The 18,714-nt window shown below is 45.0% G+C and overlaps 1 protein-coding gene across 1 annotated transcript in view; it reads left to right on the forward strand.

Moving 5' to 3' along the window:
• Positions 1-535: 535 nt before the first annotated feature.
• LOC147443403 (uncharacterized) overlaps positions 536-18,714 on the forward strand; it is a 38,519-nt gene continuing 20,340 nt past the window's right edge. The window contains exons 1-2 of the mRNA XM_086529270.1: positions 536-905; positions 1,012-1,285. Coding sequence (XP_086385396.1) covers positions 691-905; positions 1,012-1,285 — 489 coding nt within the window. The 5' untranslated portion in view covers positions 536-690. The remainder of the gene's footprint in view (positions 906-1,011; positions 1,286-18,714) is intronic.

Consider the following 18,714-nt stretch of genomic DNA (forward strand, 5'->3'; position numbering starts at 1 on the left):
TTCCCTTTCGGGTCTCGTGAAAGCAGCAATACTCAGCCGCAAATTTGCATTGGTAGAGAGAGAGAGAGAGAGAGAGAGAGAGAGAGAGAGAGAGAGAGAGAGAGAGAGAAGAAGAAGAAGAAGAAGAAGAGTATTTTAATGCCGTAGGAAACTATCCCAAGAGACCTTAAAGATCTATCCGACGAGGAGAGTTGAACTCAAGACTTGTTATTCAAGAGGAAAATGGCATAACCAATCTACGACACTTGGGTGATAGAAAGGTTATACCATTTTCCTCTTTTTAGTAGCGCACACACACACACCCGAGAAGAAGAGTATTTTAATGTCGTAGGAAACTATCCCAAGAGACCTTAAAGATCTATCCGACGAGGAGAGTTGAACTCGAGATCTGTTATGAGAGAGAGAGAGAGAGAGAGAGAGAGAGAGAGAGAGAGAGAGTTCATGTTGCATTTTAAGTGATGTTTCATTTTGCTGGCGGGAGGGAGAGGGAGAGGGGGACAGAGAGAGAGAGAGAGAGAGAGAGAGAGAATCTGCGTTGATTCTATGCTCTTTTTCTTTTTCAAAATGGAAAACACCCGTGATCTTTACCTTGTTCAGCATGCCAAAAATATGGATCTTTGCAGGCACTTCAAATCCTCCAAACGGTAGGCCTCAACAAACAAGCTGCATTATCATGATTAAGGGGAACGAATGCTTTCCTGGAGCTGCAACAGGGCCGCGGTGAGGGTGCCCGCATGGTTGGAGGCGTCCTCAGCTGGCAAGCATCAGCTGGAGTCGCTGAGCGGTCACCTGCCTCGGATTTCGCAGGGCAAGCTGCTAAGGGAGGTGAGCAGTTGGGGCGTTGGCGGTCCTGCTAAACTCTTCTGCGAAGTGCACCACGAGTTACAGCTTGCCTCTGCCTTAAGGTCCCTTTTTGAGCAAAATGCATGCCTTCATTTAACTTTCACTTCAAGGTTTCCATGGATAGGGTATTGTAATAAGCAAAGCATACCCTTTCTTGTTTTTCTGCAGCTATTGCAATGAGCAAAGCATACCCTTTCTTGTTATTGGCAAAGGCTCCAATTGCCTCTTCGATGATAGAGGTTTTGATGGCTGCATCATTCTCAATCGGCTTTCTTTTCTCAAAAGGCTTGCCTCTGGTGTATACCAAGTGGGGAGTGGTTACCCCTTCAATGTTTTGGGAGTGCAAACCGCTAATGATGGATTCACAGGGCTTGAGTTTGCCTCTGGTATACCTGGAACTGTCGGCGGAGCAGTCTATATGAATGCAGGTGCTGATGGTCAGGTAGAGTGGTGTCAATTGCTTCCATTAGTGCCTTCTCTTCACCTTGAATATCTATGTTACCTAGTTTGTTCAGTGGTTGCTATCTTTAATGCAAAAACCCAACCAAAACTTTGGTTGATTCGGAGCAGGCTTTTTCTGATTCCCTATGAGGAAATAAGGTTTGAGTTGGAGGTTGATTGTAAAGCAATCTTAGCTGCCAACACTCGGCCTTGAAAAGACAGCAAACCTTGTGTCAAAATACTAGTGCCCGAGAATTATATGGCAATTTACTACTGATACAAACACATGGCTTTAATCATGGCAAGATGAAAACTATTGCTGGTGGTTATTGCGGAAATAGCCAAGACCAACGGCTTCCGGGACAAAGCTTCTGCCACCAAGTTCTTATGTCCCTGTACATGGACAACCTGAAAGTGAAACTCTGACAAGATGTTAGCCCACCGCTTTTGCTTTTCCGATAGCTGCTTCTGTGACAAGAAGTAACGTAAACTCTGATGATTAGTGAAGACTATAAAATCGGCCCCGAGTAGGTAATGTCTCCACTGAGTAAGAGCATGGATAACTGCCAAAAGCTCTTTCTCATATATCTGTGCTGTCAATTTTGGCCTTGAAAACAATCAGCTCTCATAGGCATTAAGACCGCACCCAAACTACGACCACAAGCATCACAATATACTTCGAATGACTTTTGCAAATCCGGCAAAGTCAAAACTGATCCTGTAGTCAATTTCTCTTTCAAAGTTTGAATGGCAGTTACCTCTGGGGGTTCACGAGAAAGGGACTCCTTTCTGTGTCAAGATATGTAAAGAGGAAATCTCTGCAAATTTTCTAATGAACCGCCGGTAATGAGAACATAAGCCCAAGAAGCTTCTAACTTCATGGACATTCTTCAAATCGGGCCAATGACGTATAATCTCAATCTTGGCCGGGTCCATATGCACTCCTGCTGGCTGAGACAATGTGTCCCAAAAAGTGTGTCTCTGATAAGAAAAATTCACTTTTCTTTGCATTGATCACCAACTTGTGATCTCGCAATGCCTGAAAGACCTGTAGCAAATGTTCTCTATGTTTTGCCTCATCCTTGGAGAAGACAATAATGTCATCAAAGAAAGTGCCAACAAAAAGATTTGTACTCTGAAAATCCTGTCCACCATCATTCGGTTAAAGGTCACTGGAGCGTTGGTAAGGCCAAAAGGCATCACCAAAAATTCAAATAAACCGAAGGTCATCCAAAAAGCTGTCTTGTAGACATCTCCCGGCGCGATTCGGATCTGATGATATCCGCTTTTCAAATCGATCCTGCTGAAACAAGAGGATCCCTGTAATCTGTCAAGAATATCATCGATCCCCGGAATCAGAAATATATTCTTGATGGTAATTTTTTTGAAAGCTCTATAATCAATGCACATTCTTCAAGATCCGTCTTTCTTCAAAACCAACACCACCGGAGAGCAGTAAGGTGAAGTACTCGGCTGGATAAGACCCTTTTCCAAGAGGTCTTTCACTTGGTTCATAATCTCTTCATTCTGGGCTCTCGGCTCACACGATAAGGTGGCCGGTTCGGTGGTGTGCTTCTAGGTATCAGATCAATGGTATGATCCTCAGGACGAGTTGGTGGGAACTCGCGTGGCAGGCCCTCAAAAAAGCAATTGGCATGAGTGAGGAGAAAATCTGGGCGTTCTTTATCAAGTCAGACATATTTGTCCTATGGTCATCATTCAACTCTTTCAAAAAGATCAAGTAAACAAACAGACTGGATTTCATTAATTTCGAAACGGCCGAAGCCGATACAATAGGGATAGACTTGCCCTTCAATTTCACATCAAGTACAATGTTGCGGCCCTTTCAGTAGTCAATGTCGCTTTCTTCGCCCTATAATCGACCACGCCGTTGTTCTTATGGTACCAAGGGACTCCCAAGAGGACATCACAACCTTCCAAGGGCATTATGTAAAAGTCCTCGTGCCCCAAATACCCCTGACAATGCAATCAAAGTTTGCCAATGACAGGTGTAATGGCCACGTCCCTGCCGGGTGCCGTTAGAACTGCCTCTGCTTGTGGTCCCATCCGATCGGGTGTAATCTCGAGCCGTGCCGCCAATTTAGGTGAAATGAAGTTGGCCTTGGCTCCTCCATCAAAGAAAATCAAGGCTTCTTGATCTTTCACTTTGCTCCTCCATCAATCGTGCTTGGGTCAGTACCCATGCAATCTGGAACCAGTCCTGCTTTCATCTGGCCTTTTCGTCCACGTTCCTTAGCTTCTTTCGAACTCTTCGTGAGAATCTTCTTCGTAATCTCTTCCCGCATCCCCAGATGCAGGAGTCGACTGTTCTATGTTGGAATCCATAAGTGTGGCGAGAGAAGGATCGGATTTCTCGGTAGAAGATTGGACACTCCAAGTCAAGATTTACCGCGACACAATAGAGATTCACTTCATAACAATTCACAATTCGCACTTGATTCAACACGGCCCGGCGTAGTTCCGTGCCTAGAGATATTGGCCCCAAAGACTTGCGCCCCTTCAATATTTCTTTTCTTATTAATCTGTGTTCAAAGTACAAGAGAGTGGGTAGGTGCTCACTCTCAGACTCTGTGTCCAGATGCTCTGAGAAGTGAGGGCTTGACCCACGTGAGGCTGTCACAAAGTGATGACGTGGCGGACAGCAGAAACCCTAATTTCTGCCAGAAACCCTAAAATTCTTGCAAACCCTAATTTTTGCCAAAAACCCTAATTTCCGGAAATCGCGAAGGCTAAAAATAAAAATTATTATTATTATTATTATTATTTTTTGGAAATGATGAGCGACGCGAATTTTGCTTTTTTTTATATAAAAAAAGAAAAGACTCTCTAAAGAGAGAGAGAGGACTACTGCTTTTGATTTTAAAAGCTTTTGGGGCTCTGCTTTTGGGCATCCCTTGTAACCTTTAAATTAGTGGTGAGGGCCTCACTTCTCAGAGCGTCTGGACGCAGAGTCTGAGAGTGAAACCCTAACCGCTCTCTTGTACTTTGATGATTGATTAATACAAAAAGAAATACCGAAAGGGGCGCTAGTCTTTGGGGCCAATATCTCTAGGCACGGAACTCCGTCGGGCCAGTGCAAATCTATTGTGATCTGTGAATTGTTTTGAAGTGGTTATTTGGTGCTGTCGCGGTTGATTCTTGACTTGGAGTGTCCAAGTCTGTTATAGTGGTATCAGAGCACGGCCGATTTCTCTTCTACGGGAAATCCGATCCCCGAATTTTTTTTCCGCGGCACCTATGGCTTCAGGCAATGATCAGTCGACTCCCTCTGCATCTGGAGATGCGGGCTGGGATCACAACGAAGATTCCGGCAGAGAGTATGGCCCGCCTTGGCCTACTCAAGCGGAGTGGCGAGAGATGGAGCGTCGCCAGTTGATCGGCGATGCAACAAAGATGATGCTCAATTTTGCCAAGGATCGGAAGATGGCAAAATATATGAACCAGACCTCTTTGGAAGATGGCAAAATATATGAACCAGACCTCTTTGGAAGAGGTACAGACGGAGTGGCAGAGAACCACAACACCACTCCCGAAACCCGCTCTCAAGAAACCTTCTGCCTCCAAGAAATATACGGAGAAGGAACTGGAGAACGTGGTTGATGCACGGATTGCTCAGCTTTTCGACGTGCAAAAGAAGGACAAAAAGCACGGCAAAAAGCAGAAGAAAGGCACTGACTTCCCGGGATATTTGGGTCGTCAATCGACTTTTGACAAGGCAAAGAAATTGAAGAAGCGCGTCAAGTTTGAAGACCTACCCAGTTCTTCTTCTTCTTCTTCTTCTGATAGTTCTTCTAGCTCCTCGGATTCGAGCGAAGAAGACAGAAAAGGTAAAAAGAGAAGCAAGAAACAAAGCTTCGGAAAGGGCAAGAAAAAGGCAAAGAAGGCTATATCTCGCCCAGAGACTGACAGTTCTATTGAGGACTCGTCTACAGACAACTCAGATTCCGATGATGGAAACTTTTATGCGAACAAGAAGAATTTTTTTACAAAGCCAACCAGTATGACTTTCTCGAAGATGAAAGCAAGAAAGTCCGACAGTTTAAGGAAGGTGGCTACTCGATCAAGTTTGATACTTTTTCAGGATACTTAGATGCTTTGAAGGCTTTGTCTTTTATACGACAGTTTGACATCGCTTTCGCGGGAGGACGCTATTCAGAGCACTCCAAGATTCGGAGAGCGACCTCTTACCTTAAGGGGAATGCTCGTACTTGGTGGTCCACGCTTCTTTTAAACAAGAGTGCGCCAGTTAAATGGCTGAAATTTGAAAAGCTTTTTATTTCTTCTTGGTTGACGCAAGAATATGAACGAGATATACGAGTTGCTTGGAACCATCTGCGGATGACCAAGAAAGATACAATCAATGCTTATTGTGAAAGATTCTGGAGCTCTTTTCTACCCGTCTCTTCATTCAAGAAGATCTCGTACAGAGAACAGATTGAGCGGTTTACCTTGGGTCTACCTACAGAGATTCGAGATCACTGCTTGGAACAAAAGTCAGCTTCTATTCAGGAGTTGACGAGTCATGCGAAGCGGGGCTTTGCCATTCACTCTGGCAATTTGACCTACCCCACAAATAAGGCCATGACACAACGAGCCGAACAGACTTCTGGGAATGAAAGTAGAAAGAAAAAGAGCAACCCAGAGAAAAAGTATGCACGACCCAAGCTTACTCCTGAGGAGAGAGCTCGCTTCATCAAAGAGGGGAAGTGCTTTGGATGCAGGCAACTTGGACATATCTCCGCGAAGTGCCCTAATAAGGCACAAAAAGAACAGAATGATAAAGACGACGACAGGCCTGAGAGTTTGAGAGCAGCTGATGAATGTGGCAGAAAAGGCAGATAGAAAAGCAGAACTGGTACCACATGGCGTGGGACCTGCACCGAATCTAATGAATGAAAGTACAAACTTTGCCGCTTTTGGGGCAAAGTGAAGGATCAGGAAGCTCTTTTGAAGGAGCCAAGGCCAACTTCTTTTCACTTGTAATTGGCGGCTCGATTTGGAAATTACGCCCAACAGACTGACGCCATAGGCGGAGGTAGTTCGATTGGCACCTGGATGGGATGTTGCCATTACACCGAGCATTGGCAAACTTTGTTTGCAATGACAGGGGTGTTCAGGACACGCGAGTGACGTTCTACTCGGGATCCCTTGGTACCACAAGAACTACGCCGTGGTTGACTACCGGGCCGAGAAAGCGACTTTGATAAATGAAGGGCTTAGAGATTGTACTTGATGAACTTCAGTTTCTTACTCATTCTTTGGGAGAGAACTGAACGTTGGATAAAGGTTGAATATGTTTTGACCTGATCAAAAGAACGCCAAGATTTTTCTCCACACTCATGCCGATTGCTTTTCAGAGGGCCTGAAGATCAAACCATTGATCTGATACCTGGAAGCACGCCACCGAATCGGCCACCTTACCGTGTGAGCTGAGTACAAAATGAAAAGATTATGAGCCCGGTGAAAGACCTCTTGGAAAAGGGTTTTGTCCAGCCTAGTACTTCACCGTATTGCTCTCCAGTGTTGTTGGTTTTGAAGAAAGACGGATCTTGGAGAATGTGCATCGATTATAGCACTCTCAACGAAATCACCATCAAGAACTGATTTCCGATCCCCACGATCGATGATATACTCGACAGGTTACAGGGATCCTCGTGCTTTAGGAGGATTGACTTGAAGAGTGGATATCATCAGATCAGGATAGCGCCAGTAGATGTCTACAAGACAACTTTTCGGACGACTTTTGGGTTATTTGAGTTTTTAGTGATGCCTTTTGGCTTAACCAATGCTCCTGCGACATTTAACCGGATGATGGACAGGATTTTTCGAGAGTACATGCTATTTGTTGGCACTTTCTTTGACGACATTATTGTTTTCTCCAAGAATGAGGCAGAACACAGAGATAATCTGCTTCAAGTCTTTCAGGCATTACGAGATCACACGTTAGTGATTAATGCAAAGAAAAGTGAATTTTTCCTACCAGAGATACACTTTTTGGGACACATTGTGTCAGCAGCAGGAGTGCAAATGGACCCGGCCAAGATAGAGACTATCCGTGATTGGCCCGATTTGAGGAATGTCCATGAAGTTAGAAGCTTCTTGGGACTGTGTTCGTACTATAGGCGGTTCATACGAAAGTTTGCAGAGGTTGCTTCCCCTTTGCATACCTTGACACAGAAAGGAGTACCTTTTTCGTGGGGACCCACAGAGGTGACTGCCTTTCGGACATTGAAAGAGAAATTGACTACGGGACCTATTTCGACTTTGCCGGACTTGCAGAAGTCATTTGAAGTATACTGTGATGCTTGTGGTCGTAGTCTGGGTGCGGTCTTGATGCAAGAAGGCCATGTCATAGCTTACGAGAGCCGTTTGTTCTCTAGGCCGGAGATGACAACACAGATTTATGAGAAAGAGCTTTTGGTGGTTATCCATGCTCTTACTCAGTGGCGGCATTACCTACTTGGAGCGGATTTTACTGTCTTTACAGACCATCAGAGTTTGCGCTACTTCTTGTCACAGAAGCAGCTTTCGGAAAAGCAGATGCGGTGGGCGAACATGTCGTCACAGTTCCACTTCCAGATTGTCCATGTGCAGGGACAGAAGAATGTGGTAGCAGATGCTTTGTCTCGGAAACCGTTGGTTCTGGCTATTTCCGCGATACATCATAGGAGCTTCGAGGATATGGTCGATCAGTATGCCACAGATACAGATTTTGCAGATATTTTCACACGGATACGGGATGGGGAGACAATAGCTCGATACTCCCTTCGGGAAGGCTACTTGATGCGAAAGACTATGTTGTGCGTTACACAGCTGTTGAGGGATAAGGTTATGACTGAATGCCACTGTCCACCTTTTACGGGTCACCGCGGCATTGCTACCACCATGAAAGGGATAGAGAGATATTTCTTTTGGTCGAGACTCAAGAAAGATGTGGAAGAGTTTGTGCGCACTTGCTTGGTATGCCAGAAGGTCAAGTTTGACAGGCATAAAGCACAGGGATTGTTACAGCCTTTACCCATACCCACCCGCCTCTGGAAAAGTATTGAAATGGATTTCATTTTTGATCTCCCGAGAACACTGAATGATCACGATGATTTTCCGATTACATGGCACGTCTGAGACGATTGTCTCCGACAGAGACCCCAGATTTATGAGTTTGTTTGGAAGGCAATTTGGGAGAACATTGGCACGCAGTTGCAATTCTCCTCATCGTTCCACTTGCAGACTGACGGGCAATTTGAGATTGCCAATTCAGTGGTTTTAGATTTTTATTGAAGTCTTGTATCTCGGATGAGAAGACTCAATGGGAAAAGAACTTACCTTTGGTGGAATTTGCCTACAATAACACGATACACTCTTCGACGGGGAAGACGCCATGTGAGATTGTTGAAAGTGCTACGAAGGTTCCATCCTTCCTGAGCACGAAAGATTAGATATTTGAAGCGGATGAATATTCGCGAGATTTGGATACGGCTTTTGCCAAGGTTCGCGAGACTTTGCAGGAGTCTCAAGAACGACTGAAAAAGGCAGCGGATCGCCATCGTCGCGACTTGAAACTGAAGGAGGATGATTAGGTGCTCTTACTTTTGAGAAGGCACGCCTAAGAAAGAAAAAGGGAAAGGAGAGGCTTTTTCCAAAGCTTAGTATGTGATACTACGGACCTTTCTAGATCACCGACAAGATACATGATGTCTCCTTCCGATTGAAACTGCCAAATACTTGGAGGATTCATAATGCATTGCATGTGAATCTCTTGAACCCTGTTAAGGGTGATGTGCCTGATGATGGGGAGCCTGATGAGCAACCCGAAGTGGAAGAAAACGAGGAGATCCTTGTTCCTGAACAGATTTTGGCACATAACGATACGAAGAAAGGTAAAGTCCGAAGGCGGTTCTTGGTTTAGTTCAAGAACTTTCCCAAGGTAGGATCCGTACGTACGTACAGATCCATACGGTACCGTACGTACGTCCATACAGTACGGTACGGTACGGTACCGTACTGTTACAAAAAAAAAAAAGAATTTCTCCTTCGCGTTTTCGGATTTAATTTCGCCTCTGTTTTGGGGGTTTGGCCACCTGGTTATTGAGACAGAGTGAGTTTGGGCGCCTGTTTATTGCAAACTATTGACTACAGAGTACTACAGAGAGAGTTTGGGCGCCTGTTTATTGCAGACAGAGCTCTGCAAACTCACCTGCAGAGCAACCTTGTGCGCGGTAAAGATAAGTGCTCATGATTCATCTTGGTATTTTGATGAGATTACGGTCTACCATCTATGATTCTGTGTCATTTCAGTACTTTATGAATTGTATTGCCTCTCAAGTTTCAAGTCTCGTTTGTCGAATACTATACAGTGTGCAAATCATGATGAATATGAAGTTCTCTGTAGTTTGAAGTTTGAAGTTTGTTGAAGTATATTTGAGAGAGAATTGAAGCTTTGAATTGTATTTGTTTGTGAATATTGAATGTCGAGAAAGTGGTCATGACTCGCCTTGGATTGTCTATTTATGACAGCCTTGGATAGTAGAACAGTGAGCTAATATCCTAGAAGTGATACTTATGAATTTATTATCAAGTACGGACCGTATTGTAGGTTTTTGAGGTTTTCGAAAAAAAACGTACCTTACCACTCAATCCATTCGGTACTACGTACAGTACGTACCGAACACGTACCGTACCTTACGTACCTTTCCACCTTGAACTTTCTTGCATTTGATGCAAAGTGGATGGAGGAGGAGGACCTAGCAGATACTCCTCGGATTGTGAGACTTTACCTCGATGTTTTGGTTTAGCATAGTCTACTCCAAACGGAACCCAGAAACTCAGCTTGGCCGAAGATCTGGTGCAGTGGGATGCACAAGAGGGGAGTTACTCCGCTCCTTTGTCAACAGATGCCTTGATTTTGATACTAAAGTCACTGATGTCTCTATGAGCTTCAGGGATACTGAGAGCTGACAGTATTCTATTGGATGACTTTATGAAATGGAATTCCTGATAATGATACTGATTTGTTCTTGACTTCTTGTGAGTGCAGGAACTGATAGACGAAATGACTACAGCATTTTGGTTTGATTGATCTCGAATAGACATGGTTGCAATAGGGGTTAGTCAATCGGACATCGATGAGGTCCCGATTGGACCTAGATGTGATTGCTAGCTACATTGCCGATAAATCATGGTCTAAGATCCGAATGAATGTTGAATGTCATGTGATGTCCTGTGATGTCGTGTGATGTGACTGTCGATTTTGTACATGTGCTAGATGTGTGTTCCTAGTATGTAGGTACTAACAGTTAGTGTCTGCTAAGACGGTTTATGGCTTTTGTCGGTTTTGCAAGCGTAATCGCGGTCGATTACAATGCTTTCAAGAGGGGGGTATGTCACAAAGTGATGACGTGGCGGACAACAGAAACCCTAATTTCTGCCAGAAACCCTAAAATTCCTACAAACCCTAATTTCTGCCAAAAACCCTAATTTCCGGAAATCGTGGAGGCTTTTTTTTTTGGAAATGATGAGCGACGCGAATTTTGCTTTTTTTTATATAAAAAAAGAAAAGACTCTCTAAAGAGAGAGAGAGGACTACTGCTTTTGATTTTAAAAGCTTTTGGGGCTCTGCTTTTGGGCATCCCTTGTAACCTTTAAATTAGTGGTGAGGGCCTCACTTCTCAGAGCATCTGGACGCAGAGTCTGAGAGTGAAACCCTAACCGCTCTCTTGTACTTTGATGATTGATTAATACAAAAAGAAATACCGAAAGGGGGGCCAGTCTTTGGGGCCAATATCTCTAGGCACAGAACTCCGCCGGGCCAGTGCAAATCTATTGTGATCTGTGAATTGTTTTGAAGTGGTTATTTGGTGCTGTCGCGGTTGATTCTTGACTTGGAGTGTCCAAGTCTGTTACAGAGGCTGTCATCGGGAATCACGTCGGAAATTGCGGAAATGCCGTACTGTCTGCCACGTGTACATTCTGAGCTTGTACCTTGCTGCCAGTCGATGTGAGTGTGTCCGGGCATGCCACGTCACCAGTTTGTGACAACTGCCAACTCATGGCTTTTTACTGTCGACTTTGTTGGTATAAACTTTGCCATTTTTGTGAGTCTATCGACCACAACCCAAATGGCGTCATTGCCCCGACTAGTATTTGGCAAACCAACGATGAAGTCCATGGAAATACTTTGCCACTTGGCATCAGGGATTTCCAATTGATGTAGCAGGCCAGCTTTCCTAAGGCGCTCTGCCTTATTGACCTGACACTGAGCGCATCTCTTCACATACTCTTTATGTAAGAGCGCATCCTTGGCCAATAGAAATATTGCTTGACCAAAGCTAAAGTTCTCTGGATGCCTAGGTGCTCAACGTTAGGAACATCGTGGCGTTCGAACAAAATCTTTTGTCGAACCTCATCGATTTTCGGCACGCAAACCTTTCCGTTTTGAACAGTAGTCCACCTCTAATGGAATATTGTTGTTGTCTCGTCTCTCCAGCACGACTCACTTGGGTCTCCGGACTACCCAAGCCTGTACACGAGTCATGCCTAGCTTCGACTTCGTTCCATATCTTGCCAAAATAGCTATTGGAACGACATAGCCCTCGGAGAGAGTAGAAATCTGTCGAGATTTCAGCCATAGACAAGGCATTAACTTCGGCAACTCGATTACTGGATCCTTTTCTGTAACGGATCTCAAAGTCAAACTCTTACATAAGTTCAACCCGATCCTGACTTTGTAGACATCTTTCACCGGATACAAGATGGGCAGCTAGTTCGATACAGGACGGCTATTTGATGCGGAAAACCATGTTGTGTGTTACACAGCCCTTGAGGGACAAGGTTTTGACAGAGTGGCATTGTCCACTTTTTGTTTCCGGCCACCGTGGTATATATACCACCTTGAAGGGTGTTGACCATTACTTTTACTGGTCAGAGGTTCTAAAAGGATGTGGACGTGTTTGTTGGTAGTTGCTTAGTATGCCAAAAGGTCAAGTTTGATAGGCATAAGGCACCTGGATTTTTATAGCCTTTACCCATACCCTCCCATCCTCGGGAAAGCATTGCCATGGATTTTATTTTTTATCTTCCCAAGACTCAAAGTGGGCAAGATGGCATTTGGATAGTTATCGACAAATTCAGTAAACAAGCCCACTTCATTCCGAAAACGGTTAAGCCGATCATTTGGCGTACTGTTTGTCTCACAGATTGTCACGTGCACATCTAACCTTATGTGCATGTGGACAAGCTTTTTCAGGTCTAGGGTTCAGATTAACTTAGGAAGTGTTCTGGCACCTTTGTGAGCCTGTGCGCAGGCCGTGCATGTCCAGGCACTTAGATTAGTTGCATATCCTCCAATTGCACAATCATTAGCATGACATTCAATACCCATCATGAGCATTTTATAGAGCATAGACCCCTTTTTCCCAAAACAGACATTTTTCACTTATTTATTAATAAGTGACTTTTGTTGGAAAAGTAAGTAGGGCAAATTGCTAAGGAAATATAAAAGAAACCCAATGGTAACTCAGTAAGATTGGCAGAAGACCCTAGCGTTTTCAGCCAACAAAAGCAGCCAACGTTTTTGGATCCTACTCCATAACGTTTTCTGCAGCAGAACCTCCCTAGCATTTCCATCAACAGCAGATCAAGCCTAGCTTTTCTACACTTGCAGATTGATCATCGTTTTCAGTTTTCAGCCCTTCGCATTTGCAGATTTAGCCATAGCCTCGCAGATCTCACATACCCGCAGCAGATCTTCGCCGTACCGCCGAGTCAGCCAGCTTTTACAGTTTCAGCCCGTTGTTTTCAGATTTCAGCATCTGCGTTTTCAGCGCATCGTCGTCGAGTCGTCATCATCGCCATCCTCGTCGACACAATATCATTATCTAGCATGGCGGCCGAAGAAAGGCGAGCGGCCTTGGAGTTAGAGCGTGAGGCGTAGAGAGACCAACGCATGCAAGAGTTGGTCCTACAGGTACTCACCTCGAAATCCGAGTTGGTCAAAGATGTGGGTAGTTCATTAGGTAGCACAAGTAGAGATGCGGACTCCAACAATCCAGTCACTGAGAAGTTGATGTTCAGTAAGTATGACGGTAAGATGGATGCTAATGTTATTCATTCTTGGTTGCATCAATTTAATGCTTACTTTGCGACAACTAAGAAAACAGGGAATAGCAAAGTTTTGATGGAAGCCATGTATCTTGCCGGTGATGCCATTAATTGGTATCAAGCGTGGCAAGAGGCACAGTTGGCCACACACCTAGAGGAAGCCGAGGAAGGCATGCCCTTTTCTTTCAATTTGCCCGACTGCCAAGACAAGCTCAAGGCACGGTTTATGCCACCTCAGTAAGTAGCGCGGTTGAAAGAAGATTGGCGCAGTCTCAAGCAAAATGGTATGCCGGTTATGTCTTTCTCTAACCGTGTTTTCAAGCTCGGCACCCAATTATGCAAATCGGATGATGAGCTCAAAGAGGCATTCCTTTTCGGGTTGGACGACTATATCAAGTTTGATTTCGAAGTACTCGACCCTGTGGATCTCAACAAGGCGGTAGCGATTGCTCTCGCATAGGAGATTAAGCACAACAAAGGAAAGCCTAAGGAGAACATGTAACCGGCCCGTAGGGCGGTAGGCGTTGGCTTTCACCCGAAATTCTTTACTTTAGACACACACACAAAGCATTTTGCAAAGAGAACGTGCGACAGGAATTAACACTTGAACACACACACGGCTCGGAAGCCAAAATGCTCCGAGCAGACGCCGACAACCTGTAGGCCCCAAAATTGGCACCCCTTTCGGTATTTCTTTATTCTTTAGGAGGGTAAATTACAAGGTAAGGTCCTGGGAATCCTTCACGTGTATCCACCTAGATACCATTTGATTTGGCCAAATTTCGGCAGCATAACAGCCCCAAAACTTGCGCGAAACCAATTCCCTTGCTAGAACTCACTTGCACGGGCGTATACCCTCTGATTCCTGCCCAAAAACAGTAAATTCAGCATGCTGTATTTACTGGTTTTTGCCCTGTTTTCAGCCCCAAACAGTCCCCTAACTGTCCTCTGCGAGTGGGGCACGATTCCCAAAGGTTCTGGCGTCCGTATGGCTGAAAAACAGTAAAATTACAGCGCATACACAGCGCTGATTTTGCACCTGTGTGGTGAGGTTATGACCCTCACCAGTGCCTGCTTTGGAGTAGCAACTAGCTACCCCTGTTCCTGCTCAAGGAGGCTCTTGCCTTAGCACAAGAGCATGAACCCACACAGGTGTACATCAGTCAAATGAGGAGCCCTCTTGTGGGGCATCACATAACTGCACGTAGGGGAGAGAGAGAGCAGTGTGTAGTGTGCAGGGCATCACTCCTAGCACCACACTGTACATGAGAGGGAAAGGAAGCACTCCATAGCTCTTAACCTGTGACAGATTGCATAATGAGGCCTTCCTAGCTTAAAAATTCAGCGCCCATTTTTCTGGAAGAGGCAAGTGCATAAAAATGTGACACTTGGCGCATTTACAAGCATTTTCCCGTTTCGGGTTCGCCGCTTAAAAATATCCCAACCGACGCGTCAGTTGACTTCGCGGCAGAGTTATAAAATGTTCCCCTAGTCATACCGGAGGTAATGACGCGAACACATTTCACGGCCCAAAATAGCAGTTCCCTAAATTTTAGGAGATGCTTCCGTTGGGCTCCCACTGGTCTTCTGACCATCTATCCTCATTGGGACCGCATCCAAAAGTGCAATGTGGCCCAAGTATTGGATACTTTCAGTTGGTAGTCACACCTTGACTTTACGCCTTAATTGAGTTCACTTCCTAGTATCCACCAACTTGCTAAGTGCGACGGGGGAACCTATATGATCTTGCTCTGAGCCTAGACATCCTCTTACCATACGAATTCCAGTGCCGACCACTTCCCGTCTGCGGATGAATGTACCGTTCACATTGGCCATACAATGTCCGACCGTTTGCTACTTCAAAAAGAGGGTCTCAAAACAAATAAAATAAACCCCATTGAAAAGAAACCAACAACCAAGGTTAGTAGTTGCCACATCTCTGTGACATGGTTAATAACTGCCACGTCCTCGTGATAGAACAAGTCTTCTCATAGTACCTCTCTGACTCCTCAAAACCCACAGAACGGTAAGAACGGGAAGAATGGTAACTCTTCTAGCCCATCTTCCTCTAATCCTTCGGAAAAGAACTCTCAAAAATTGAATATGAGGGTAAAGCTAAAACACCTGCTAAACCTAAGCTAACCCCATGTGAAAAAGCTGCACAAGGAATTATAGGAGGATACATAACGCCAGAAGAACAAGTCATTTATGCTAAGGAAGGTCGATGTTATCAATGTCACCTCGAGGGTCATATTAAGAAGGCTTGTCCTAAGATAGCACCACCTAGAGAACCCAAAGCACCGACAGCTACCACAAGCACTTTAGTGAACAATTTGAGTCTCCACATGTTTCTGACACACACGTTGATGAGTCTCTCTTTAAATGTTATGGTCATGTGAAGGGTCAGCGTTTTGTCATATTGTTTGATTCAGGCAGTATGCATGATGTGATTGGTGACTCTCTTGTAGAGAGAGCCCCTCTGGAGGTTAGCCAGACAACTCCTCTCGAGGTGTCGGGCTTCGCTCCTGGTATGGACTCTCTCATTACGCAAGAGTGTCTTGGTGTGTTATGTCACAAACTAGTGATGTGGTAGTGTTCCCGGATACACACACAGCCCCTGCTGACGTGGCAACAACCACCGAAAAATGCGCTGACAAGATGATGTCACAAGACGGGCACCACTTGCCAATAGAAATGAACAGACTTTTAGCCCCAGAGAGTATTGGCCCCAGTTCTTTGGTAGGACCGGTATGCTTTGAGAAAAGCACACGCTTGATGCTCTGATACCACTGTCACAAGAGGGGCACCACGTGCCAATAGAAAAGAACAGACTGGATAGACTTTTAGCACTTCAATAACAACTGAACTGAGAGAGAGAGATGACACGCGACATGGAGTGGTGGAATTCCACCCCAGAGAGTATTGGCCCCAAACCTTGCCTCCCCTTTCAGTATTTCTTTATATTGCATCAACACAGTACAAGCCGGCACTCTGTAGTACAAGCCCCGACCTGAAGATACTGCAAGTAAAATTCTAGTAGCTCTGTCTGCTCTTTGGTAGGACCGGTATGCTTTGAGAAAAGCACACGTCTGATGCTCTGATACCACTGTCACAAGAGGGGCACCACGTGCCAATATAAAAGAACAGACTGAACAAACTTTTAGCACTTCAATAACAACTGAATTGAGAGAGAGAGAAGACACGCAACACGGAGTGGTAGAATTTCACCCCCCAAACCTTGGCGCCCCTTTCGAATTTCTTTATATTGCATCAACACGGTACAAGCCGGTACTCCAGACTTTGCACCTTCTCCAGAAAGCATGCTAGAGAATGAGCCCTAACCTCATATTTAAAGGCCCTAGGCCCCAAAAGCAGTTTTACATGAAAAGCCTTCAAACTCAAAAGGTTATGGTCCAAAAGCAATGCCAAAAAGCTGCCAGCGTAATTTACGGAAATCCGTACAGCTGCCACGTCAGCAGTCAGCGCAAAACGCGGAAATCCGTATAGCCTGCCACGTTAGCACTGTCAGTGTAATTTTCGAAAACTGCCACGTCAGCAGTTGTTATGCGGGTCCTGCTTTATTTTAATCCTTTGCCACTTGGGGCCATGTCACAAATTGCTTACGTGTCAAAGCCTAAGGAATGGAGCCAACTTATAGATGTGGGCCGAGGGGCCTAAACCCGAAGAAGAACAAGTAACAGAAGAAGTCCTACCAACTTATGGGGACCCCGTCCGATGGGGCCCCAAGTGACATAAAGGATTAAAATAAAGCAGGATCCGGACACACGCCAAAACTGATGACGTGGCAGATTTCAAAAAATTGCGATGGCATGATGACGTGGCAGGTTGTACGGATTTCCGCGTTTTGCGTTGGTTGATGACGTGGTAGGCTGTGCGGATTTCCGTGATTTACGCTAGCAGCTTTTTGGCTTTGCTTTTGGACTAGAAGCTTTTGAGTTTTAAAGGCTTTCCACTATAAGTGCTTTTCAAGCCAATGGCCTTTAAATATGAGGTTAGGGCTGCATGCTTCCTGGAGAAGGTGCAGAGTCTGGAGTACCGGCTTGTACTGTGTTGATGCAATATAAAGAAATACCGAAAGGGGCACCAAGGTTTGGGGCCAATACTCTCTAGGGTGGAATTCTGCCACTCCGTGTCGCGTGTCGTCTCTCTCTCTCTCTATTCAATTGTTATTGAAGTGCTAAAATTCTGTTCAGTCTGTTCTTTTCTATTGGCACGTGGTGCCCATCTTGTGACAGTGGTATCAAAGCATCAGGCGTGTGCTTTTCTGAAAGCATACCAGTCTTACAAAAGAGCAGACAGAGCTATTGGATTTTGATTTAAGGTATCTTCGCCTTCCAACCTGGACTTATTAGCCACTCCCACCCTTACTTCATCGCGCATTAGACGCGCTCCCGTCTTCATCGCTCATGTCTTATAGGGCATAAGCCATTAAGATCACTTGCAAAAGAAGGATCCAAGATTTGTTTCGAGTCACTGTTTTTCTCAGAGGCCACTAGTGCCATGCAGATGTTGATAGCTACCAAGCAGCATACTCCAAGTACTTGGGCAAGCTTTCAAGAAAATTTTGCTCGAAGTTATATGGTTTTTGACATCTTCCTTTGGAGTGCAACTTTTGGCAGAGTTGGGTATCTTGAAATGCTTCCATGGAAACCATAGCATATTATAACTTGAAGTTTCTCGACATCTCCCAGTAGATGTCTCTTCACGATCAGAGTTCCATTGCGATTGCTATCTTGGGACTACCATCGCCGCCAAAGAAACACTCTTTGTCTAAGAGCTGATGGACCATGTTGTGCTCGGCTACGACCTTATGGAAGAAACCTAACCCTAATTTTTGGTACAGGTTTCGGGATGGAAAGTCAGTCGACTTTTCGAGCTCGACTGATGTCGAGATTTCTTTTTAAGTTTGAATTTTGTCTGAGAATCTGTTTGAGAACTTGTTTGGTGATCCTGTTTGGAATTTGTTTGAAATGGATGGTATCTGTTTTGAACTTGTTTTGGTGCCGATTTAAATTGTTTGACTTTGGTTTGGTATTGGTTTCAATGATTGGTGATTTTACTCCCGGGTGGAGAAGTGAGAAATACTGTTTTGGTATTGTCTGAACCTCGCAACGATGCAGGCTGATGCGTGGGGAGCGTTCGTTGTATGTTTGAAAACCTCGGAACGACGCAGGCCGATGTGTGGGGAGCGTTCCGTTGTATGCTAGAAAACCTCCGAACGACGCAAGCCGATGCATGGGGAGCGTTTGGTTGTATTCTTAAACCTCCAAGCGACGCAAACTGTGGTCTGGG

The sequence above is a fragment of the Adiantum capillus-veneris genome, chromosome 14 (genome assembly GCF_014529385.1).
Source record: "Adiantum capillus-veneris isolate H3 chromosome 14, ASM1452938v2, whole genome shotgun sequence".
Taxonomy (NCBI): Eukaryota; Viridiplantae; Streptophyta; class Polypodiopsida; order Polypodiales; family Pteridaceae; genus Adiantum; species Adiantum capillus-veneris.